At 38.5% G+C, this 25,791-nt stretch overlaps 1 protein-coding gene and 1 long non-coding RNA gene across 3 annotated transcripts; both read left to right on the top strand.

Moving 5' to 3' along the window:
• Positions 1 to 7,151: 7,151 nt before the first annotated feature.
• Positions 7,152 to 9,694, top strand: LOC137725332 (wax ester synthase/diacylglycerol acyltransferase 11). 2 transcript variants are annotated; one of them, XR_011067516.2, is made up of 6 exons: positions 7,152 to 8,026; positions 8,197 to 8,269; positions 8,353 to 8,420; positions 8,505 to 8,855; positions 8,967 to 9,195; positions 9,305 to 9,694. XR_011067516.2 is itself a non-coding variant. In XM_068463977.2 (5 exons), exons 1-5 carry the CDS (start codon positions 7,274 to 7,276, stop codon positions 9,120 to 9,122), a joined length of 1,401 nt encoding a protein of 466 aa, XP_068320078.2. In that variant the 5' UTR covers positions 7,152 to 7,273; the 3' UTR covers positions 9,123 to 9,694. The 2 variants fall into 2 exon arrangements, 1 of the variants encoding a protein (XP_068320078.2); XM_068463977.2 differs by having other exon boundaries at positions 8,967 to 9,694.
• A 3,808-nt stretch (positions 9,695 to 13,502) lies between these two features.
• On the top strand, positions 13,503 to 15,390 carry LOC148696959 (uncharacterized). Its single transcript, XR_015962058.1, has 4 exons — positions 13,503 to 14,240; positions 14,333 to 14,517; positions 14,597 to 14,700; positions 14,819 to 15,390. It is a non-coding gene; the product is annotated as an uncharacterized LOC148696959 (long non-coding RNA).
• The last annotated feature ends 10,401 nt before the right edge of the window (positions 15,391 to 25,791 follow it).

The raw sequence follows: 25,791 nt of genomic DNA, 5'->3' as shown, positions 1-25,791 counted from the left end.
TTCCATATCCCTTCTTTGTTATCCACATACCCTAAGCCCCGTTACAACCCTTGACTTCTATCTTGAGTGTTATGTGTTTCAATTTGTGGAGTTTGAACTTGGTATGAGCTTATGGTGTCACTGGTTCTCGCGTCTAAGTAGTAGCATTCCATTCATGAGATCATATCTAAACTTGATTTTAACTCCAGAAATTGCGTTCTTTGTGATACATATATGTGAGTGTCGTTTTCATGTTTACATCAATCTTCTCACATATGACTAGATTAGGGTGTGTAGTTAGAAAATCTGAGTAAAAATTGAGTGCATATCTTGAAAGGAATTGAGCAAATTCTCTAAGGCATGTTACTACATTCAAAACATGGTTTTAAATGCTTAATTGCGAACTAGTATGTGGTAACTATGATTAAGAATGTACTTAAGGGTAAAGATGGCTAAATTCTGTGGGAATAATGATTTTTAACTTGTCATGTGCATTGGAAATCCCTAAGACGATTGTTGGAAGGTGTAGGTTGTGTTTTGTTCTTTTTGTTTTGTTTTTCTGTTTTGCTCGAGGACTAGCAAAAGCTAAGTGTGGGGGTATTTGATAGGAGCATATTTATGCGACTTAAATGGCTTGTTCTCGTACATTTACGTTATGTTTCTTTAGTTATTTTAGTACTTTAAGCTATTTTCGTGTGTTTGTAGGTCCAAAGGGCTAAAGGAGCAAAAAGATGCATTTTGGAGACTTTTGGAGCACTTTTGGGCTAAGGACGGATAGCTTATGCTTGAAGCCAAAGTGTTGGACGAAATTGAAGACCTAATTAGAGCCAAAGTGTTGGAACCTTGTTCTCTTTAGTTTTAGGACATTTAAACCTTTCCTAATCCCAATCATGCCATGCATAACACACATCCATTCTAACACATTGTCATTGCACATGCATTTCCTTCATTAGTTAACCCACATGCACTTATCACTTATCATCACCACATATCATATCACTTAATCACTTATCACTTATCATCACCACTTAACCACTTATCATATCATAACCACATATCATATCACTTATCATTTATCACTTAACATATCATCCACCTACTTCACCTACAACATCCACTTCACCTACAACATCCACCTACTTCACCTACAACATCCACCTACTTCACCTACAAATGACATAGCCATATGTTCCCTCCACTACTCCTATAAATACCCTTGCATTCATTCATTCATGGAGATCTCATTTTCATACACAACACACCACAAACACTTCCATCTTCTCCCTAGCCGTGAGTCTCTCCATTTTCTGCATCATTCCCTTCCCTTTCTCCTCCATTTCTTCCATTTCCCTAATCCCCCAATCCATTCAACACACCAACAACATCCCTTAGTCCTTGTGCTACAACGAAGACGAAGAGAAGAGGGCCTAAACGTTCATACAATTCACGTTTGAGTTGTTGGAATGTTTACGCGTTTCTTTGATTTCAATGTTTAAATTCCCAATTCTCTTTGTTTTGTAATATGAGGAATGGAAGAGAAGAGTGCCTAAACGTTCATACAATTCAAGTTTGAGTTGTTGGAATGTTTAGGTGTTTCTTTGATTTCAAAGTTATGAGGAACTAAACCCTTTTTGGCTAGGGGTGATTTCAATACCATGTTTATTTATGTGATATGAATTGATGAATTCCGGTTATGAACTCTTGATTCGTGAATGCAATTGGCTTAACTATTTGATGATTAACTTATTTGTGTTTGTTGATTGAGGGTCGACACTTAATTAGCATGCATGAATATGTGGCTAAAGTTTAAGAAGGTTTCACATAATCGTTACTAACTTATACTTGAAAGTAGTGAAGGTTGCTTGTCACGATCGCGTTAAGTTTAATTCTTAGCATGAGTAACATGATGTCATAGTTGCAAATGCTTTGTCAATGCTTATGGTTTTCATTATTCTTAATGATCTTCGATTGTATCTCTATTATGATGACATGTAGGGAACTTTTGAGAATGTTTTGGGTTGTCGAATGATGCCATCCAATCCAATAATATAAGGAAAATCTGAGGGTTAACTAGTGATGTCACGGTTAATTTGGGGCATTGTCGTTCATAATTCAATGAAGGAATAACTGGAAATTGATTCATATGCATAAATATCATGTGTAGAGAAAGAACCCTTAGCTAGCTTCCCATCCATTCATTTCCGTCAAATCCATATTTACAATTTGTTTTGTTTCCAAGTATTCATTTTAGTTTAAATTCGTCCAAATCCAATTCCCCCCTATTTCGTTGAAGTCTTAGTCTTAATCTTTCTTATTTTTAGTTTTGCTTTCTTCGAGCATTAAATAGTGTTTTATATTGTGTTTTTATGTTTTTAAGTCAATTTAGAAGGTTTTAGCAAGCCCTCCTAATCCCCGGTCTAGAACGATCCCTCACTTATCCATTCTACTACAATTGTCAAACGAGGGTTTAATTTGAGTGTCAAGTAAATCTCGCATCAGGAACCTCTTTGCGACTAAGCTTCATGCATCACAAAGAAATTGAAGTCAACAACTTTGCTCACGCCATCAACAAACTTGGCACATACCTCTGTGTCCTTAAGCAAATCGGGCTTCAATAACGCATAGATCTCGGAAAACTCCCCTAAGGCTGGTTTAGCAGGCTAATCATGGCTAGGGATGGGCAACGGTTATGCCGGGCGGGTAACCGTGGTTATTTATCGATAACCGTTTATTCTCATACCCGCATAATCGTTTACCCATTGGGTAATTGCCTAAACGGTTATACCCATACCCATAACTGTTTATAAACGGTTAACCATACCCATAACCGCGTACCCATTTAACCGTAACCATTTAATACCCGTTTACCCATTTATCCTTTCTTTTTTACCATTTACTCTTTTTTCACCCGTCTACGTGTTTTTTTAACAACTTGAAAATTAAAAAGGAAAAATTTGTCATAATTTTCTTTTTCTAACAACTAAACACCGTTATAGGTACATTCATCATACATTTCTGCATTTTAATTTTTTAAGTCCTTATACCATTCCAATAATTGAAATAATAGTTTACGGATGATACTTTTAACTGTTAACAATGAAGGTAATATAAAATTTGCTAACTATTCTTAGGTTACGAAAACTATTAAAAAACAGTATTATTGGGTTATTTAACTTGGAATGTAAAATATTAACATAAATATATATAATGGACCATGAAATTTAAAGTGGTTAAGGAAAACTAAATTATATTAGCTACAGAAATCATTTAAAGTGGTTAAGGAAAACTAAATTATATTAGCTACAGAAATCATGCACTATAGTCAATAGCATTGATATGAGTTTTGTCCGATAAGGAACATGGTTTGTGTTAATTTTACATATATAAAATAAATGGGTAAATGGTTATCCGTTTATAACCACGGTTAATACCCATAACCGCCCATTTAAATTTCGCAGGTAAACAGTTATACCCATAACCGTAACCGTTTAATTTAAATGAGCGGGTAACCGCGGTTACCCATAACCAATGGGTATTTATCCATCCCTAATCATGGCTACTCATGCGAGCAGACGTTTCTTTCTTAATAAGAAGAGCTAGCCCTAGCATTGCCTTGGCTGTGGAATCACCATCCTCGCTCTTCGCCACTGCACGCACCTCTAGAATCAGATCAGAGTTGGGCACAGGCTGCCTCAGAATAAAACTAGTCATAGAGGGCATGACAGAACTCTTCTGCTATGCAATCCTGTCAGCAATTAGTCTAGCAACCCTCAGAGCAACCTCTTTCTTCCCATTAGAAGAAGTCAAGTTAATAATGAGCCTTCCAGTAATGGACGAAATCAAGTCAATAACAGAGGAACTCAAGTCAATAACAGTCTTCGGCCTTATCTCCATTGACAGCTCTCAAGCAGGCGACGAATATTTCTTTCTCCCACTTTCACTTGTAACAAGCGCCACAGTAGCGATCGGACGAGCAAACGCCTCACCCTTGATCCTCCTAATCTCTTCTAATGAGGGCAGCCTACCTTTCTCGCTATGAAGAAGACTAAGCAGCCAATGCAATTCATAGTATTCAACAGGGATCCTCAAAGCGATGCGCACCGTCTTCATGTCTGGAGAAATCTTGGGAGTTGAACCAAATTCTGAATCTACATAAACAGAGGATGACAAATCAGAAGGTAACTCAGCAAAAATATAAAGTAGCTTAGAGGCTAAGCAGCTTACTTACCATTGATGAAAGCAGTTGGAAAACGCAGCCCAGGCGAGGAGTCGGATTCCCACTATCCGCTAATCTCAAGGGTCTCCCTATATCAGTCATGATCCCCCTTTGCTCAAGTGATCAAAGAGCCTATGGCGAGCCCTCAGCTACCCAACACCATCGATGTGACCTATGTCAAAGAAGTACCAAAACTCGTTGGCAATCAGGTCCAAGTCAAAAAACCCGCTCAAGTTATGGAACCCCATCATCACACGGACCACATTTGGAAAGCACTGAGTAAAAGCACACTTCATGGAGCAGATCACCTCTTGGAAAAACTGAGGCATGGGAAAATTGAACCCCAACACAAAGTAGTAGAGGTAAAGCTTGATAGTTTTCCTAGAACCACACAGCTCACAGCTACTACCATTCTTGGCCCGCTTCACGCGAACCCCAGACGGAATTACGTCCTCAAACATCTCGAGGAAGTCCCTGAACTGCTCATCAAAACCTACCATGACATGAGCAGCCTTGAAGTAGCCTAGTTCACTTGCAAATCCACCTTGATAATGCAATGACGGAATAAATTCATCATTCTTGTGGCTTAAGGAAGTCATGTTCGAAAATCCTACAACAGCGCAAAGAAATATTATTGGAAGACTATTCGAAGAAAAAAAAAATTGCAAGGAGCAATGCACCAGACTGCAGCCCAGCTAGCTACCCTACGGACCCAGCACGCCAGGTCTTTCTCTCTCGACCTAATAGGCAGGAGGCATGCTACCTCTTATCACCCTCGGTTCAAATGGCCTAGCAACCCAATTCACCTGAAGGGGGGTTGGCGCCTCTCGCGTCCCTTTCTCTCATGTATCTCTCAACATTGCACGAGCCCAAGCCCAGCATTGACCTTCCTCCTCCGCGCCTAGCCTAACGCATCGAATCGACTCATCCGCGCCAGCCCTAACAACGTGCCAAGTCGACCCAGCTACTATGGCAGCAGCAACATAACAGCCCATAGCTGCACTTTTTGCCACCTCCTCAACCTCCATCGAGCCAAAATTCAAGCCTTGAGGCTCCGAACAAATGAAGAAGAAAGAGAAAATTAATTTTTTTTTCTTACCTTGGAGAATAAGAAAACCAACGGAACACAATTCTTTGCACGGGCAAGCGACGAAGATTGCCAGGGAATGGGGAACAAATATCCTCTGGCTTTCTCTCTTTCTTGCAGGGTTTTAATTGCACGCCAAATTTATTTAACCCTCTACTTGACGCAGACTTAAATAGGTTTTGGTGGCAATCACATTGCCTTTCCTTGAAGAATTTAAATTCCAAATTAAAGAGGGAATTTACATCAAATTGGGACACAAACTCCATTACATCTTTGGATTTCTACACCTCCTGCCCTTTCCTGCGAGCAGCCCAGCAGTTGTGGGGGCATTTGTGGAGCCAAAAATAATCCCAAAAATCATGGGGCTGACAAGTGAATTATTTCCCAATAAAGACAAGACTGCCCTTATTAAATGAGCAGGAAGCAACCTCATTCACCACACGTAGCTAAGGTAGAGCAAGCAGAGATCAACGGCTGCTCAAGGCACCCTTGCCTATAGAAAAAGTCAAAGGTATTTATGATAGAATAATCCCTTATTCTTTTCATAAATACATTCCTAATTAGAGAAGACCTATTTCACATAAGTTATCCTAATCCCATTTATTTATGATATTTACCTAATTATTCTAAGATATTTATTTACACAAATATCTTAGAATATTCTCACCCAAATTCCATCCCTAGGGCTGGCCACCTCTAAACCCTAGAGGGTCGGCCCATCTCCTCCTTTTCTCCTATAAATACTCCATTTATCTCTAAAATTTGGAGAAGCCTTAGCTACTCCCTAAAAGGCTTTTTGTGGGCAAACACATTCTTTATAGAATTCTAACTTAGGCATCGGAGATTCTTCAGCCAAAGCCCCCCATTCATCGTAGGTGTGTGAGGCTTTTGGCCTTAATCTTAGGTGTTATTATTTTGCAGGTGTAGATTCATCAATCAAGAAAAAGCGGAAATTTGCATCCACAGTGATGCTAATGCTTGTGGTAGTGAGGTGGTGGACGTGGTGGCAATGTCAAAGGCAATTGTTCCGATGGTGACCATGCTGAGATTGCGAAGGTGCTGGTGACCAAGGTGGCGATGGTATGACAGTGGAGGATGTGGTGGTATTGACAATAGTGGTGATGACAATGATGAGACGGTGGAGGTGGTGATAGCCATGGTGGTGTAGGTGATGGCAGTGAAGAATGTTGTGTGGTGGTGGCGGTGGTGGTGACGGTGGTGGTGGCAATGGTGGTGATGGTGGTGCTTACATACATAATTTTATTTTATAAAACTCTTTGTTGTATGATGTATGTTTTATTATCTATTGTTTTGAATTTTTTTAGAAAGTAGAGGATGTATCAATTTTGATGTTAACATAACTTAGGTTAAATATCGTTTTCTGCGTTTTTTATTTTCTAAATTTGTTTAAAATAATAACTTGCCAACGCACTTTTATTTATATAAGAAACGAAAAACTTTTACAAAATGTTTACGGACTAGCTCTTAAAAACCCTTGACGAAAAAAAGCTCTTAAAAAACCGGCACTATGCTTTTGGCACTAAAAGTTCAATTTTTTCAATGGTACATATATCACCGATTGGTATAAATACGAATAGTTAAGATTTGAAAATAAATCTCTAAATAATTATGAAAATTGAATTTAAAAGTTAAAACGTAGCATTGAAAGCGACAAGTAAAAGGAATTTTATTTAGAGAAATGTTATTAATATTCCAAAAATTTCATTCTACACCCTTCATAAATGTATTTTTTTTTCTAATTATAGAAAAATTAGAAAGCAAAATAAAATTTTGAAAGTGACAATAATAATTCTCTTCATTTAATACTAACGAAATATTTCCTTTTGGCTATGCCAAAATTTCAAAGAGACGGATGCTGTTCAGATATTTGTCATAGAATTTGAGCGAATTCCCATCACTAACGTCGATATTATGGGCGCTCAAACATAACCCTTATCTCATCCTCTCTCTCTCTCCTCTGTTTCTCTCTCATGGCTTCGTCGGCAGCCGGTGACCCCTCCGCCGACGAGCCAGTCACCCCGGCAGGCCGCCTCTTCCTCCAGCCCGAAATGAACCAAATAATCAACTGTGCCATCGGATTCCAAAACCCCATAAACATCGACTTAATCAAATCGACCCTCCAAAACTCTCCCCTCCTCTCCAACCCCAGATTCTCCAGCCTCCTCGTCCACGACTCCGACGGCCGCGAGCACTGGCGGAAGACCCCCCACGTCGACATGGACCGCCACGTCATCGTCCTCCACGAACCCCTCACCACATCACCCGTTGACCACGAGACAGCAGTCAACGACTACTTGGCCGAACTCTGCGCCGGCACCGGCCTCCCCGCCGACAAGCCGCTCTGGGAATTCCACCTCCTCATGGCCCACAAGTGCGGCGTTGTTCGAATCCACCACGCCCTCGGCGACGGCGTGTCGCTCATGGCCTTATTGGTGGCTGGTTGCAGAACAGCTGGAAACGAAGAAAAGATCCCGACTTTTCCTGGGAAGAGAAACAGAGCGAGTAAGGGAAAGGGTTGGTGGGCTATGGTGATTGGGTTTTGGGGTATGATGTGGTTTAGCTTGATATTTGTTGTGGAGTTTGTGATGAGGAGCTTGTGGGTTTGCGACGGCAAGACGGAGATTAGCGGCGGCGATGGGGTTGAGCTCTGGCCGAGGAAGCTGGCCACTGCTCGGTTCCGGCTTCAGGACATGAAGCTAATCAAGAACTCTGTTCCAGATGCGGTAATTGGTTTGTAAATGCTTCTGCTTCTTGTCTTGTTTTGTTTCTAATTTTTTTTTTTTTCCTTTGGTGAACCAATATTTCTAAATTTGGTAAACAAAACTTTGGTCTTCATCTGCACATAAAGAACAACAAGGGTTGTGACTGAATTGTATGCCAAATTGCAATGCAGACCATCAATGATGTTCTTATAGGGGTGATCTCCTCAGGGCTATCAAGATATCTGTCTCACCGAAATCCAAACGGTAATTAAAATCTGAAAATAGTGCGCGTGCAATTAACATTAAAAAGATGGATGAACACGATTGTTCCTTTTTTTTCGCGTCAGGTTTGCGTGAGGGGACTCGAGTGACGGGGCTAGGCATGGTCAATTTAAGAAGGGAAGCTGGACTGCAGGTTTGTTTCTATGTTGTAGCTTTTAACCTTTTATACGTTTTCTTATGAAATTATTGAAATTTCGACTTGAACGAATCTGATTAGGAACTATCCGATTTGATGAAAGAAAATTCGGGGTCGGGTTGGGGTAACAAATTCGGCATGATGCTCCTACCGGTTTACTTTCATAAAAGCGGTGGTGACCCTTTAGCTTATTTGAGGAGAGCCAAGGCGATGCTTGACAGGAAGAAGCAATCTCTGGAGGCTCATTTTTCATACGCAATCGGACTTTTTGTGATGACCTACTTCGGAGCAAAGGTTGCTAGCTGGCTTAATTACAGGATTGTTTGCCACACTACCTTCACTATCTCGAATGTACTTGGCCCCCAAGAAGAAATCACACTTGGAGGCAACCCAATTACTTACCTAAGAGTGAATAATTCCGGCCTGCCTCATGTAACAGCTCTCTGAAATCACTTAAGTTTCTTCTAGGCATATTGATTGTCGAACAGAGCAGATAAGCGATTAAACGTGTAACTTGAATTTTTTTGCTGGTTGTTAATTCAGGCACTCACAATGCACATGATGAGCTATGCTGGAGGAGCAGATATGCAAATTTTGGTGGCCAAAGATATCATCCCGGACCCGGCGTTTCTCGCAAAGTGCTTTGAGGAGGCCTTGATTGATATGAAGGAAGCAGTTGCAGCTATCCATAGAACATAAGGAGCTCTTTACAGGCGTTTAATATGAAAAGCAGGGAGATTTCATTAGAGTGTAGATTACAAAACTGGTCTAGGTATATGTATCAAAAGAAAAAATAGAAAATGTAGATTATAAAACAGCTTCTGGTTTTCCTTTATATGCTGGTGATCGCAATTCTGGTGATGATGGTGTTGTTATTGCAGAAGGTCAAGACTTGGTTGGATGGTTTGCATTTTGCGTGGCATAAACGGTTCAAAAGGCTTCTTTGGGAAGGTGTGCAACTTCTTGGCGCTTCAAAACCGTCTTACAAAACATCTAGTCCTACACTAGCTATTTTGATGAAATTCAGTTTATGCACATTTTCTGTGAAGCAAATTTTGTGGCGGATGCAAAGTGTAGCCAGAGGTCATACCTTGAATGTTTACAAGTTTGGCCTTATGAAGCTTTGTGTGCTTGGCAGATTGACTCCTTTAGTGGGGGTTCTCCTTTAGTGGGGGTTGCTGTCGTGGATTTTCTTTGTAATTTTTATTTCTTTTTTAAAGAAAAATAAAACACTAAAATTATTATTTTATAAGATTGGAATTGTATTTTTAGTGTTATTTTTATTCGGCTTTCTAGCCAAAATTGTTGCATAACTCCTCACCTTAGTCTCTAAGATTTGAAATTGATAGAATTGGTCCTTGAGATTGTTCATCATCAATTATTTTGGTCATTTCGTGAAAAATCTCCATTAAATAAGGGACCAAAGTGATAAGTTATGCAAATCTCAGGTACAATTTTGCTAAAAAAATCTTTTTATTCGCCACTATGTTTGGATGAAATATTTTAAAGTTATATGGAACTTAAGTGAAATTTGTTAGATTGCACTACTAAATTAGAGGGTCACTTTGAAAATGACTTGATGCAACTCATTTAGGAAACTTTCAAGAGGGGTCGTTTTGAAAATCTGTTAAAATTGGCAGGGAGAGACACTTTTACTTTTTTTATTTTTTATTTTTTTTAACAAACGATATTATCTACACTAAGGGGGAGTAGGCTTAGCCTCACAATGTGCTAGCAATAGCAATAATGTAGTTCAATTTCGCATTTAGCGAGAATCGAACCTAGGACCTCTCACTTACAAATGAAGAGGAATACCACTAGACTGTAGTACTCAGTGGCCAATCATGAAAATGAAGAGATGCAATATATTTGAGGAAACTTTTAAGAGGTCATTTTGAAGGTCATTTTTTTTAGTATCTTTGCATTGCATTTCTAATGTTTTAATTGTATTTTAGTAGTGCTTGACTAGTGTTGGAAATGTGTTCTAAAGCCAATTATGAGATCATACTTTACCAACATTTCACATATTAAACTAACTCAGTTTAATATAAGGACAAAGATTATTGTTTAAAGCCGTCTCATTAACTTTTATACGTTTAAATGATAAGCCCAAAGAATATATAATTAACAACAAAATGTAATCTAAAGTAGTTAGACTCACAAGACCTTTCTATATATATGCTAAAAGTTCCTGATCAGAGGATTGTCAATTGGGATTGACAATCCGAATAGACCAATACATACTATGTCTTCTCTCTGAAGAGTGACTAGTCTTGAATCATTGGTATGAAAGACACCAAGACAAATATGTAGGTGCTCAATAGAGAATGAGTCCACTAAATGCGATCAACCCGGACTTCGCATACTCATGTCATGTGAGAACTCACTAGTTGGAATAATGCAAAGTAGTCCTTTGACTTGAGGCATCATAGTTGTCTTATGGTTAAGTCCTTAATATTTGACTATGTTAAAGGCATTCAATTAGAGAGTGTCCACGACATATATAGTTGGGGTTAAGCTACTTAATAATGTAGGCATGTGAATGCACAACAAGGGATCTATAACTTTCAAGCTGTTGAAGGGGATACTCTATGACATGATTAAGAATCTCTGACCAAAGTATGGGTATGATTTACAAAGTATGTTCCAAATCACTTTCAAGGTAATCATATAGACAAAAAAATCACATTGGATAGTAGACATGAATAAACTAACAACCAAACAATGTGATCAAGAGTATTGGTTTGAAGAAAGACTGTATTGCAATGTAATCACATACTTAATAAGTTCTCCAACCTCTTCTACTTAGCTTGGGTAGCCATGACATACTGCTAGGCATCACTCATGGTTTATGAAAGCTCTTATGAGTAATAATCACCAAGGGAGAATTGAAAGCAACTTTCAATTCACAATCCATTAGTAAGTGTGGATGCAAATTTCTTCCTCCTTGTTCTTGAAAAAAATTGCACCTACAAAACAAACAACACCTTAGGTCAAGGCCAAGAGGCTCACGTGCCCACGATGAATGGAGGGGGGCTTTGGCCGAAGAACCTCCGATGCCAAAGTTAGAATTTTGAAGGGAAAGTGTTTGGAGAATTTAGAGAATTTAGCAAGAGTGTAGAACTTAGGTTTTGGAGAAAATGAGGGTGTTTATATAGGGGTGTGGCCGGCCCCTTTGGGAGGAGAAGGACTGGGCACTTGGATGATTTTTTGGGTGAGATTCATGATTTGTTAGCTAATTAATAATTAATTAGGTAATAAATCAATTAATTAGCTAATTAATATAATTAGAAAGGAATGATTTGGGGGTTACCTTGTGGAGAAGATTTGATGAGGATGGATGAAATAGGTTTTGAATAAATACCTATTTTGGGCACTTTTCACTTGATTGAGGGATGATTGCCCACTGCTTGCGCGTAGAAATCCCGATGTGTCTTGAGGGTAATCTTGTTTTTTTCACCCAAAAATCAACATGTCGCCTTCATATTTTTCTTGATTATTTTTGGCTTCACAGTAAGAGTTCTAATCACTATTGCCTCACAAACTAGAACGTAATGGATTGTGCATCGTATAAGGTAATGATTGATGGATATAATGGAGTTGAGTAAGGGAAGTTAATTGGTTTAATTGTTTTATTGCTAGGATTATTTAATATGTTAATTAATCAAATGAATAAGTTCATTTTAGACCTTGAGTTAGTGTTGGGCCTCAAAGCCCAATAGGATGTGAATACTCAAACTCATTAACTTAAGTTGTGTGACAACTTAAAACACATTGGGCCGTAATCATCCTTGGTGTCAAAAGCTAGAAGTCTATGGAGTCCAACTCTAGGAGATGGATGAAGGCCCTCGCTTAAGGTGATTATCCTTTGCAAGGAAAAGATGAACTTCAAAGGTATAACAAATCTTAACTCTCTTTGTGAATTTGAGTTGAGTCTTTGGTTCACAACTGCTAGGGTTTATATTTCTTGGTCCAAATTTTGTTTTTTAGTGCATACAAGCATCCTTCCATCATTTAATTGTTACATGCATGCATATATGTTGCTCCATGAACTTAACATATTCAAAGTTTTCCTTCAACTAGTTCATTAATTAGTAGTGTTTGCATGGTATATCTTTAACAATTAAGTATAGAATTTCTTAAGACTATTTTTAGGTGAGGGACTTTTAATTTTCAAGGAATTGAGTCCAAATTAAGACTTATTTTAACTACGCCCACTGGAACTCAATTTTCATCTCACTTTACCCTATACAACTCAAAAGTAGCCACTTTACTCTATGAAACTAAAAATCGTTCTACTTTGACTTGTGGATTCTCTCTTCTTCCTGAAAATCAAAAAGTCACCCCCTGAAACATAAATGGGGCCCACAATCCAATAAGACTATGTCACATGTGTTAATGGATCTGATAATAAAGTTCCACTATGCGTTAACATTAAAGCTTATTTTTAGCTACACCCCCGGAACTCGAGTTTGATTCTACGTTGCACCCTAACTCAAAAATCATTCTACTTTGACTTGTGAACTATCTTTTCTCCCTGAAATTCAAAAGTCGCCCCCTGGAACATATCATATGCTATGAATTTGATTATAAATTTCCACCACTTTTTTTTTTCCAAAAATTTGGGACATTTCTGTGTAAGCTTTGCTCGACAAATTGGTTATTTTGCCTGACAAATTTAGCAGGTTATAATACACGTTTAACATTCTTTAAACATTTGCCTTCCGAATTGGTTCGTTGGGAAAAGATCTGATATTTTATAACAGGCAGAGACCCTTCTTCTTCTTCTTCCTCGCGCTGTTTCTCAATTTTCACTTTACCCTCTCTATCACCATCTCTCTCTCACTCTCGAGCTTGAATGAAGGTATGTTATCCCTCACTTTTTTTCTTTTTTTTTAATTTGTGAATTTTTATATTACATGTGTGAATTTGACTTATATATGACAACAGATGTGTGAATGGGTTGGGGTGGGGGGGACGGGGTGGGGAGGGACGAGGCTGGGAGCGTACGGGAAGTTTTAGGAATTGTTTTGTAATTTTGTATGAATTTTATGAAATATCGTCATTTTAGAAAATTTTAATTCCTAGAAATATTGGAAATGTTAAGAAGCTGTCGAAAAACTAGAAATTTTTAGGAAATATTGGATATATTGGAAATAATAGAGGAATTTTAGGAATTATTTATTTTTTAGGAATCTTATAAATTTTAGAAATTTATATGAATTTTCTAAATTAGTGTATCTTTATTGTGAAATTTTTTTTTTTTTTTTTTCACAAATGTCATTGTGGTTCATCACCAATGGCATCTGCTCTGCGTTCGGGTCAGAATGAACATGCAACAAAGATGAGGGATATTCCATTGGCGATGACCAAAGGTACCCAGGCAACCACCATCGAGTCAACTACTGAGCCCACTCCATCAGCTTCATCGGTCTGGGAGCTCGATTTACCCGTTGTATTCAAAACCAAAAACGGCACGGTGCTTTGCCAGCCCCAGCACCTGTGGTGACATCATTAAAGTCGATGCCCATTCGGTGCCATACCCCCGAGGGAGGCGCAGAACTCCCAGCCAAAGGTGGGAAGAAGGTGAAAGTGCAGGGAATTTGTAGAGGCTTGTCCTCGAACGGAATCACCAGCATAACGCAAGCCAAAGTCGTAGTCGTTTACGACCAAAGACATCGGCGAGTGGACGTCAAAGTCAATAGCGTGTTGACTCATGACATGAGAGCCGTCATCTGCACAAAGTGACTTATGCTCACCCCTACATGGAGGAAGTTGGCGCCCTAGGTGCAGTAGGCGATGAAGAAAGAGATCTTGGTTAGTGTGCTTTTTTGTTCAATTTATTATTTTTACTACTTTTACTTATTTAGTGTATTTTTAAATTAATACACTTGTTTTGCCTGTTTCAGGTAAACTTTTAGATCGATTTGGAAGTGTCGGGTATTGTTCAAGTTAGGGTGGACTGAGCGATACAAGGAGTGGAAGTACGAGCTGCATCTCTGCCGAATGTTATGATCAATCCACCCCGTGAGTTTATGGAAAGGATAGACGAGTGGCACGAACTCCCAATGATTTTCATAGCCCATAATTTTTGGTATTTTTTAAAATTTCATTTCAATTTTTTGTTTTTTAATTTAATTTCTTTTGAATTTAATTAAATTTTTTATTCACAGCGAAAATCAACGGCAAATAAGGGTAATCCAACACTCTGGTTCTCGACCCCTTACTTTCCAGAAGTCGACACCTAGGGGATACACATGCCGATTATGGCAACCAGGTGGCTGACAACATTTATTTAAGTATTTCGTTCAAAATTTTAATTTCAAAATTACATTACACTTACAAATTTTAAAATAATATCGATAAATTTAATTGGTTTTTTTTTTTTTTTGTAGGCTTCTATGTTGCGAAGAAAGATGAGTACCTCACCAACCACTGCTAGCAGCAACCAAACATGCTACTAGAGCAGCTGACACTTCATCTGGATGTGTCTCCACAGTTGATGATGAACTAGGTTGGACAACCAAAAGGCCGAGAGCTCTGCGACCTAGGAGTAGGTTAGGTTCAGGACCTTTGGGGTTCTTCTTGACTATAGTAGGTGGAGATGGAGTTAGATACCATGTGCCAATGGGAGTAGGAGCTTTGGTGGTACATTGTTGGGGTGGCGTATGCAATGGTAAAAGTTCGGTTCATTGTCCCAAGTTAATCAATGCATTTTGCGCGCGAAGAAAGTTTTCATAGGGTAAACATTATTTGCCCGATAGAATTTGAATAGTCATCGGGCAAACATTCGTACGACGACCTTTGCACAACTAAAATTGCTAGATGTTCGTTAGGTACGTCTATCCTTGTAGGCATGTTTGCAATTACTATATGGTCTTGTTACTTTAGCTAGATCAGAGGAATGTGTCCAGAGCAACATTCTAAAAGTTATGATATATCGCACTTACTTATCATACTTGTGTTGTACGAGGATCAGGATGAGACACTGGGGATACATCCATGCTAATTCGTCCCATTCTTCATAAATGTTACATTCTTATCTCCCCCTCATGGCAGAAAATTTGTCTCATCAAAGTGACAATTCTCAAAACATAAGTGGCAAAATGATTGTTTGATTATTTAGAGTTATAAGAATAAACTATGCCCTTGCGTGTTATTTAAGAAGTATTCCAAACGTGCTAGAGTTGCAGTCTACTTCGACAAAATAAATCTTACTAAGACTCTAGAAGGAGAGCTAAGTAGTTGTTAGGGTTTAGGGTTAAGGATTTGAGATAAATTTGGGAGTTATCTAGTACAACAATCTAAAAACTCTAAGAGGTGATTGGAAAAACAAAAGGGTGGGAACCAAGAACCCAATATGAGACAAAGCTTAGGTCCACCATCACCGAAAATTTTGGATTGGGGCTTACCGCTGTCTATTCCCTACTCAAGATAGAGAAAGAAGGAAGATCATTCCATGGAGATGGAAGAGGAGAGAAGAAAGAACAGGGAAGAAAAGAGAGGGGCTACCACTGATCCCACTAGAGAGAGTTTCTTTCTTTTACTCTTTAGGCAAGAACATTTTTTTTTTCTTTAGAGGGCTTCTGTATTTCATCTCCTACTTCCAAGTTAGTCACAATATTTCATTTCTTACTTTAACCTACCTTAAAAGTAGTGTTTTATCCAATTCAATTCAATTCAACCATCTAATACTAAATGAGAAAATTTTAACCCTTTCTTTGATTGAGGAAACAAAGAAAAAGTACATGAACTTACTGTGATAAAAGGGTTCATGAACCACTGCAAGTGGCCCAGTGGTAAGAGCACGAACTGCGGCTTCCCAATAAATAAAAAAAATGTGGAAAGTACGGGTTCAGTGCTCCAAACTGATGAGTTTGCTCGACCCTGGCCCCGAGTAGGGTGAAATTTCCCATAATCTCTTTGGGCCCGGAAAGGGTGAATAACCGTAACTTGACACCAGTTATTCTCCTTTTTAAAGAGAGAGAATAAAATAACAAAGGGATTTGTGTTATGGTGCCTAAGCCCGATCAGCTCGATTTTATATTAAAAAAAAAAGGGAATTGTTTGGCACTCTAAAAATCTCATTTGGCACTCCAAACTTTCTATAATTAGAAAAAAAAAAAAAAAAAAAAAAAAAAAAAAAAAAAAAAACCACTTGTGAGGAGTGTAAAATAAGATTTTTGGAGTGCTAATAACAATCCCCAAAAAAAAAAAAAATTAAAGAAAACACCTTCATCACCAATATCTTTTACTATATTGGTACATTGTGGCAAACGAGCTAATTCCTAAGGATTCTAAATCAAGCCTACTTAAGGTGGATGCTAATCGTAATTTGACAATCAAGAAAATTCCTAGTAGTTGTCACGTTTTATTTTAAAAGGTTCATGTGATGTGAACCAAGATTTACGAACATTCAATGGATGCCAAACTGCGAATGAAAATTGGTACGATACGACCACCTCATGCAAATGGAACTACGTGATATTATAATATGGTTGCAACAGCAGCACCACACTCATAAATCATTACATTTGAATCACTTAGTACTACATTTTAATGGTATTCTTTTTCACTTATAAATTAGAGGTCTTAGATTTAGTTCTCACCAAATGTGAATTTAAACTACATTATTATTAACTTATTGTGAGACTTAGCTTACCCCTTTTTCATAGTATAAATAATATTGTTTCTTCAAAACAAAACAAAAAAAATATCATTCCTTTTGAACCATTCATTCTGATTGCGTATCCAAGGTCCAAGGAGATGATGATTATATTTGTATTTACACCTTTAAATGGGCATGTTATCCTTTTTTAAATTAGGCTTAATCTAGAATTCTTAGGAATTGGCTCGTTTGCCTCAATGTATCAATATAGTAAAAGATTAATAGTGGCACCCGTGCGATGTTACAGGTTTAAAAACTATTTAAAATATGTTAAGTTTTAAATATATATATATATATATATATATGACCTATAGAGTACTATTTATATATATGTTGAAATCTATTTACAATCATATGGATTGGTGGTTGTATTGCTATTGTTCTAATATTCACATGGCCTGAATAAAATCTTTTAAAGAAGTATAAAATGTAGCATGCCTTGTAAGTTTTGGAAGCTAGATAGCTGCAATATCAATAGTGACATAATTTCTTCTTAAGGTATTGGGAAAGGGAACTCTGAGCAAAACTTTGACAAACCCTGACCGAAGTCGAGGCATGTTGGCCGTCACGTGAGGGTGACGTAGCCAAGTGCGCAATAGAAGTGATAATAATAATAAGAAAATGTGAATAAATAAAAACCAAAACTAAACTTATTTAACTAGAGAAACACACATATCAAAGCATAGGTAACACGAAAGTGCAGTCGAACTAACTCAACAATAATTATACAAATCGGGAGAGGATCCCTACAGTATTTAATGGACCATCAGAACTGCCGAGTAGTCCTCGTGAGCCACCAAAGATAAACAACTACCTAACACCTAGAGGGGCGCAAAACAAAAGGGTGAGTGGGCAAAATTCAAAGCGTTTGAAAACATATTTATCTTTATGAACATAATAACCCCTCTCCGTAAAACCCGTATAGTTTCCAGAAAATACTAATACATTGGTATGAAAACCAATGCACAAGACCAGCAAAAACTGAGATATGCCATGTCATAATATTTTAGCACTAAAAGATGTAAACCAGATGTGCAACTAATATAAAATAGTATGTCAGTCGGACTCACCTTGCGTGACCTATACAACTGGATGTATAGCTCATCAATCTAGGCTAGCACACTAGTCGGAGTCACCTAGTGTGACCTATACGACTAGGTGGGTATAAATATGTACGCTCAAGTGCTACGATCACGTGAAAGTTGTGCGATAAATCGCGGGTCACCAACGAGTTGGAACCACCTATTGTGGTCTGTACAACAGGTTGGCACCAGACTTGGATCCAAGGTGAGCGTGCGGTGCAGGAGGTAAACAATCACGTGAAGGCTAGCCTGGCCCCAGGCAGGGGCACTAATGCCGGGGTGCAACCATGATGAGCTCTAAATAAATGTATGCATACCAATGTAATACAACCCATTCAATCACATAAAACTCAGCAGAAGCTTACCTGAGTCTCCTCAACATCACACAATACAATTCACAAGTGTAACAATGCAATATTTAAAATGTAACTTATTTACAACATGGCAAGCAAAGCATAATTCCATATAAAAATGTTTCTGGAAACCGTATGTGTGTGTGTGTGTGTGTAATGCCCACTCAATGATAAGTGGCAGGATCGTAGCCCCCTAGCTTCCCTTGTCCACGCTCATCCTTGGGGTACGTCTCACCTATATGCAATACAACTATTTTTACATTAATTAATTAGCACATATACAAAATCCAGAAATAACTCCTCATAGTTTGCTGAAATGTAAGATTTGAATATACGAACGTGATCTACTCGATGATACGAACCCACTAAGGCACGGCCACACGTAAGCACGCGAACGGCACATTGACGGAAACCCTAACGGCATTAGGAATATTCCGTCAAAATAGGCGGAACATTCTGTTAAATGGTACCTAACGCTGTTCGAATATTCTGTTAAAAATAGGCGGAACATTCCATTAAATGGTACCTAACGCTGTTAGAATATTCTGTTAAAATTAATGGAGTATACCTTCTTCTTCTCCGATCACCCGTTGGTCTCTGCCTTCCGTTGCCTCCGGCCGCCGTCTGCACTCACTGGTTTCTAGAAAATTTTCAAAGCTTTGTATCTATTTCATTTCTTAACCAAAATTCATGATATTTATATGGATTTGAAGGTCTTGAAGAGTAGAACATGTTTGTACCTATTGGAAGTCCAAAATCCAACAGAAAATGGTCGAAAAATCCCTCGACAATTCCGGCCAAAACTGGGACTTCTCAAAACCGTGTGATCCGACGTCAAAACAACTCCAAATTTGCTCCAAAGTTCTAGGGAAGTTGTGTGGGGAATTTTCTAGTTCCTAAGACTCCGTAAACTCGCTGGGATCATGACGGAGTAAACTTGCTCCTCATCGAAGCTTCTAGTTTCTCGGGTTACACTCGTCCATTCAACAGTTAAGTGGTATCACTGAGTTCGTGAGGTCAAGGGGAATACGATGATGTAAAGCTCACGTTCGATCTATGAGGTTTTGATGGGTTTGGGTGTGGGTGTGTCACGGTGCAAAGGAAGAAGAAGGGAGAAGAGTCGAGAAGGAGAGAGAAAGAGTGTGTACGTGTATGTGTGCGTGTGCATGTCTGATTGGGCCACAGAATAAAAAGGCCTAAATAATTGAGTGTGCATGTCTGATTGAGTTTGGATCAACATTCAAAAGAAAGACAACTTAATTCTACCCAGTTACACAGTCAATTGTTCGTAACCTTTTTCGTTACTACTCCGATTCAGCCCTAACTCGCATCAACGCGCTCGTGACGTTGAGTACAATTTAATTACGATAGCTAGAAAAATAATTTAAATCTGCACACATACGGCACGTCACTTAGCCAACGAAGGCATATTCATCATTTTCACACACTTGGGGAGAAAATTATATAATAAAAAATAAAAAACTGAACACTGGGTGAATAAATCATACAACATTCTAATCACATGATAAAAAAGAGTCATGTTTCTCGTATGGAACCTGTAATCATACAAAACCGCACAAAACAGAAATAAAAAAATAAAAAACTGAACACTGAGTGAATAAATCATCAACGTAACTTTTATAGTGTTAGGATGAACTACGTTAATTTGTTGATATAAGTTATTTGTCTTCTTGGTTGTATTAATGTTGTTCTAATCTGAACATATTTTACAAACTGAAGTGCTAAATGCGGTTAACTGCATTATTGGTAGCGATCTAATTCCCTTCCAAGTCACAAGGAAAAGTAAATTTGAATAGTACAGTTATTAAGAGCTACACAAAACAGTTATCTCTACTAATTAATAAAACACTCATTATCAACCAAAATTCTATAAAATTATCAATTTAACCCTCCAATTAAAACAGAACATGAATAAGAAATATGGGACAGAAATGTAATTTCAAACAACCAAATTTTATTTTATTTTATCAAAGCTTCACCTACATATAATCATAACATATTCCTAATTAAAAAATAAAAAATAAAAAATAAAAAATAAAAACTTCCCACTTTCACATTCTCTATCACTCTCTTCCTCTCTCCTTCTATTTCAAAAACAAAAATAAAAAAATTTCTCACACACTTTGTGTGTGTTCATATGCTAGTATTGATAGAAGCATATTTAGGCAACTTAGTTGGCTTGTTCTTATGCATTTACGTTGTTATTTCTTAGTTCTTTAAGTCTTTTAAGTTATTTTCGTATGTTTTCAGGTTCTAAGGGCTAAAGGAGCAAAGAAGTGCATTTTGGAGCCTTTTGGAGCACTTTTGGGCTAAGGATGGATAGCTTATGCTTGGAGCCAAAGTGTTGAACGAAATTGAAGGCCTTGTAGGCACTTTAGGACACAAAACAATGGGCTTAACCCTATTTCCCTTCCCTTGCCGTGCAAGGGGGAGCATTTTGGGTCCATTTTATGCACTTAAACCCTAGCCCTTTAACCATTGCAGCCCTATTCTGATTTATTCACTTTCATTCATATTTTATTTCACCCTAATTCACCCTAGCAGCCACCATAACATTATTACACAACCTTGCCGTGCATAACCATTCATTTCCAGCTTTCCCCCCTTGCAATTCCAGCTTTTCCCCTTCATTATTACAGCCACCATTCACTCTTTAATCATTCACTCACATGCACCCATCACCTAGAACATCCCTTTGCCGTGCACTCCCATTCAACATTTCCAGCTTTTCTCCTTCATTGCAGCCACACTTCCACATGCATTCCCTCTTTAATCATTCTTTTCCTAGCTGTTTTTCCATCATTATTTCAGCCACATGCACTCTCAATCATAAGAGCCACATGCACTCTTAAACAATCAGCCACATATTCTCCCATTCCCCCTATAAAAACCCATGCATTCATACACAATGGAGACACCAAGAACTTCCCTTTGCCGTGCAAAACACATTCATTCCAGCATTCTCCCATTTGTGCCATGCCTTCCTCCACCATTCCAAAAATTCATACACACTTCACACCATCACACAATCATTCCTCCATACAAATGCCACCCCAAAACCTATCCTTAGACCTTGTGCCGCAACAAAGAGGAAGAGAAGAGGGCCTAAACGTTCATACAATTCAAGTTTGAGTTGTTGGAATGTTTAGGTGTTTCTTTTCCTTTGATTTCAATGTTTAATTTCAATTCTCTTTGTCTTGTACGTATGAGGAACTAAACCCCCCCCCCCCATTAGCTAGGGGGTGATTCGAAACCATGTTTATGCTTGCAATATGAATTGATAACTGTTTGTTTAACTGTTTGGTTGGAATTTCATGAGTTATGGATTCAATTTGTTTAACTGTTTGATTGATAACTTATTTATGTATGTTTATTGAGAGTGCACGCTTAATTTTCATGCATGAATATGACGCTAGAATATAAGTGAGTTTCACCTAATAGTTATGAACTTATATTCACAAGTAGTGGAGGTTGCTTATAAACAATCGCGTTAAATGAATTCTTGGCACTAGTTTCATGCTCATCATAGTACCGAATGCCTCGTCAACACTTATAGTTTTCATGATGCTTAATGATCTTTGATTGTATCTTTATTGTGCTTTTCACGTAAAGGACTTTTGGAGAATGTTGTGAATTGCGTTGCGCTAACCCATCCAATTCATTAACTTAAGGAGAACTTGACGGTTAATTTAAGCGGACCTAATTAACCCAGGGTGATGAGTTTCATAATTTATCGAAAGACCAACCGAAAATCATCTTGTATGCAAGTGTAACATGTGTGGAGAAGAACCTTCTAGCTAGCATTCATCCATATTTTCATCATGTTCATATCTACATTCTGCCCTTAATTGCAATCTGTGCATTTTAGTTTAATTTCGTCAAAACCTCATTTCCCCCCATATTTTGTTTAGTCTTAGTCATTACAATCTATCTTATTTTGTGTTTTTAAGTATTTGGAATCTTGTGGACTTGTTTTGAGTTTTTGTTAAGTGAGTTAAGTGTTTTAAAAGTTAGTTTTATTTATTTGAGTCAAGTGTTTGTCACCCCTAGTTAATCCCCGGTTAGAACGATCCCTACTTACATCATTACTACAATTGTCACAAATAGGGTTTAATTTGTGTGTCACATTCGTTTCGCATCAAGTATATATATGAAGAAAACAACACAAACAGTTATTATAAAAAAAAAAAACAGGTTGAACAATGAGGAAACAAATGAGCAGCTCAATCTATATAGCACCAGGAAGAACTATGCTAATTTGTTTATATAATTGATATGCCTGTCTATATTTCATCTTTTTCTCAGCAAATAAAAAGGACTATCCTTAGTTTTTCAAATTTGGAAGGACACAGAATATTATAATTGAATGATCAACTGCACATCACAAAATTGTTGCCTAGACCTTTTAGGGTTTAAATATAAGCTAAGAAAAATTTGTAACGAAACTGACTCACACCTCTCCATACAACTCTTTGTTTACATCATGACTTAGTTGTTCATCATTGCCTATTTCAGGTTGTTTACTAGCTTCTTTATCACTTCTACGGACCGGATTGTTATGCTTTAGTTAAAAATGAAAAAAGAAAAATAATAATGAGGAATCTATCTACGGCCTGTTTGGGATTGAGGTGATTAAAAAAAAAGCTACTATGAAAAAAAGCTATGAAAATTTTTGGTGTTTGGTAAACTTTGAAAAGCAGCTTTGTTTCAAAGTTGATGGTGAAAAAAAGCCCAAAACCAGCGGATGACAAGAAGCTGCAAATAGCAGCTTCCAAAAGAAGCTTATTTTCACCCACACACGGGTGAACAGTGTTGACACACCCCGACCGAGATCAGGGAGTGCTGGCCGTCACACGAAGGTGACGTAACCATGTGCACGTGCAGAAGCTAATAGAGTAGTAATATAAAAAGTACGAATAATTAAAAACTAGCATACAAAGTACTAAAACAAGTACTAGCGTAAGTGAGACGCTAAGTTCAGAGCAAGTCTACAGCAGTCCAAAAGAAAAGATGCGACAATAGTACACCCGAAGGTGACCCTACGCTGGTGAGTGTCTGTCAGAAATGCCGGAAAAGCCCTCTGGGAAACCACCGAAACTGCTAAGCAACTAGAACCTGGAGGGGCGCAAAACAAAAGCGTGAGTGGGCAAAAACAAAGCTTTTCGAAAACCATTTAGTAAAATACATTCTAACCCCTCGCCGTAAAACCTATATACTTCCCAGAAAATAACATATATACGTATGTAAAGATATGTCAAACATGCTCAAGGGTATGCTAATCATGCTCACGAATAAGCCATGTCGGAACCTCATAATGAAATGCAAGTGCTCAGGTATATCTCATAACGATAACATATAATCTGGCAGCCGGAGTCACCTAACGTGACCTGTACGGCTGCATATAGAGCTCAAATCTCAAACTCAATAACTGAACCTGCCCACGAGTCGGAACCACCTAAAGTGGTCTGTACAACAGGCCTGGGTGTAATACATATATATACGCTCTAGTGCTACGATCACGTGAAGGCTGTGCGAATAATCGCGGGTCACCTACAAGTCGGAACCACCTATAGTGGTCTGTACGACAGGACTGTGCACCTAACTTGGATCTAAGCTGAGCGTGTGGTGTGGGAGGTGAACATCACGTGAAGGACTGTGCCCTACTCTGGGCGGGAGCACTAACATCGGGGGTGCAGGTTATGAGCTCTCTAAGCATCTCAAACCACTACTGAAATATAAACATGAATAACATTTACCTGGCACTTACCTGTGCGTCCACAGCACCCAATATGCATATGCATGTGTATGCAACTAATAATGCGGCTAAGGGTGCAAAATCAATAATAATAATATGCATGGCATAAGACAAATAACCCTTTTGACTCAATTTCTGGGAAAATAATTGTATATAGGTATATACGGAAAACCAAAAGCCCACTCACTGGTAAGTGGAAGGGTCATAGCCCCCCTGCCTCGAGTGACCACGCTCGTCCTCAGGGTACGTATCACCTATATGCGAAACAACTATAAAAACGTCAATTTTAAAGCACATAACCAACTTCTCGTAATAACTTCTCATACATTGCTCAAATTGGACAAAAGAATATACCAACGTGCTCTACACAACCTCAGGATCACACCCATATTTTTAGAAAAAAATTCCTCCGCCACACGCGCCCCCACGTGCCGGCCACGCGCAGGCACGTGTCTGGCACGCTGACGACGTCAACTGACGCCGTGAGGAATATTCCGTTAGTTCTAACGGATTCCGTCGACGGCGTCAGGAATATTCCGTCAGATTTAACGGAATATTCCGTCACCTTCTCCGGCGACGTCGCCGACGCCGGAAACTGGGAAAATCTTCTAACTTCGTTTTCTCACTCGTTTCTCAACCATTTTCCACGATTTTTACACCAAATTGAAGCCTAGAACTAGTAGAACAACGATATACTACTTTTAAAGGCTAAAAACCACACGATCTTACCTGTGCAAACTATCCAAAATCGGCCAACTTCGAACCAGGTGATTCCGACGTCCAAATTCTTCCAACGAAGCACTCCGAGGCTCCTTGGGACCTCACCAAGTCACCTACGAGCTTCAAAATCCCAAAAATGTGCTAGATTAAATTTGCATGAATAGTACTCAAATCGGAGCTTGTGAAATCGACGTGAAAACGTCGGAGTTCTTACCTGAAAATGGTACGATCGTGCTCCTCTCACCCTCACGAGCTCGAATATGGGTTTAGTTCCCTCGATCTGCTAAGGTTTGATGGGTTTGGTGTGGTGTCCGTACGTTCGAAAGAAGAAGAAGAAGGAATGGGAACACGGGGAGAGACAGGGAAAAGACAGAGGGAGAGGGAGAGTGACAGTGTGTGTGTGTGTGGCCCAACACATGCCAACACCACACAAACAACCAAACAACATAACGAAAACAAACTAGGGGCAAAAGGGTCATTTCGCACGTACCTTTTAATAATCTCGGGACGGGATGTCACAAGTGTACACTCTCACACTCTCGCACTCCCTCTATGAATGATTAATTCTGTCACCAAAAAAATCAAAAAAGTAGAAAACCAACCGGGCCGCCTCCTTTTTCTTTCACATCCCTCGAATTTTCTCGGAAAATATCTCACTTTCTCGCCAGAAATTCGAAAGTAGAAACCTTAGCATTCTCCGATTACTGCCGGAAAATTGAAATTGGGCACCAAATTCTTCCGCGTTGCTAACGTTTGCGGAAATTTGGGT

Source organism: Pyrus communis, chromosome 5 (genome assembly GCF_041283825.1).
Source record: "Pyrus communis isolate YQ-2024b chromosome 5, ASM4128382v1, whole genome shotgun sequence".
In the NCBI taxonomy this organism is placed as follows: Eukaryota; Viridiplantae; Streptophyta; class Magnoliopsida; order Rosales; family Rosaceae; genus Pyrus; species Pyrus communis.
This window is presented reverse-complemented; position numbering and strand designations above follow the sequence as displayed.

Coding starts and splice junctions, on each gene's coding strand:
- LOC137725332 (XM_068463977.2), top strand. CDS start 7,274: ATGGCTTCGTCGGCAGCCGGTGACCCCTCCGCCGACGAGCCAGTCACC. Junction 8,270..8,352: donor GTCTCACCGAAATCCAAACG/GTAATTAAAATC, acceptor TTTTCGCGTCAG/GTTTGCGTGAGGGGACTCGA. Junction 8,421..8,504: donor GAAGGGAAGCTGGACTGCAG/GTTTGTTTCTAT, acceptor GAATCTGATTAG/GAACTATCCGATTTGATGAA.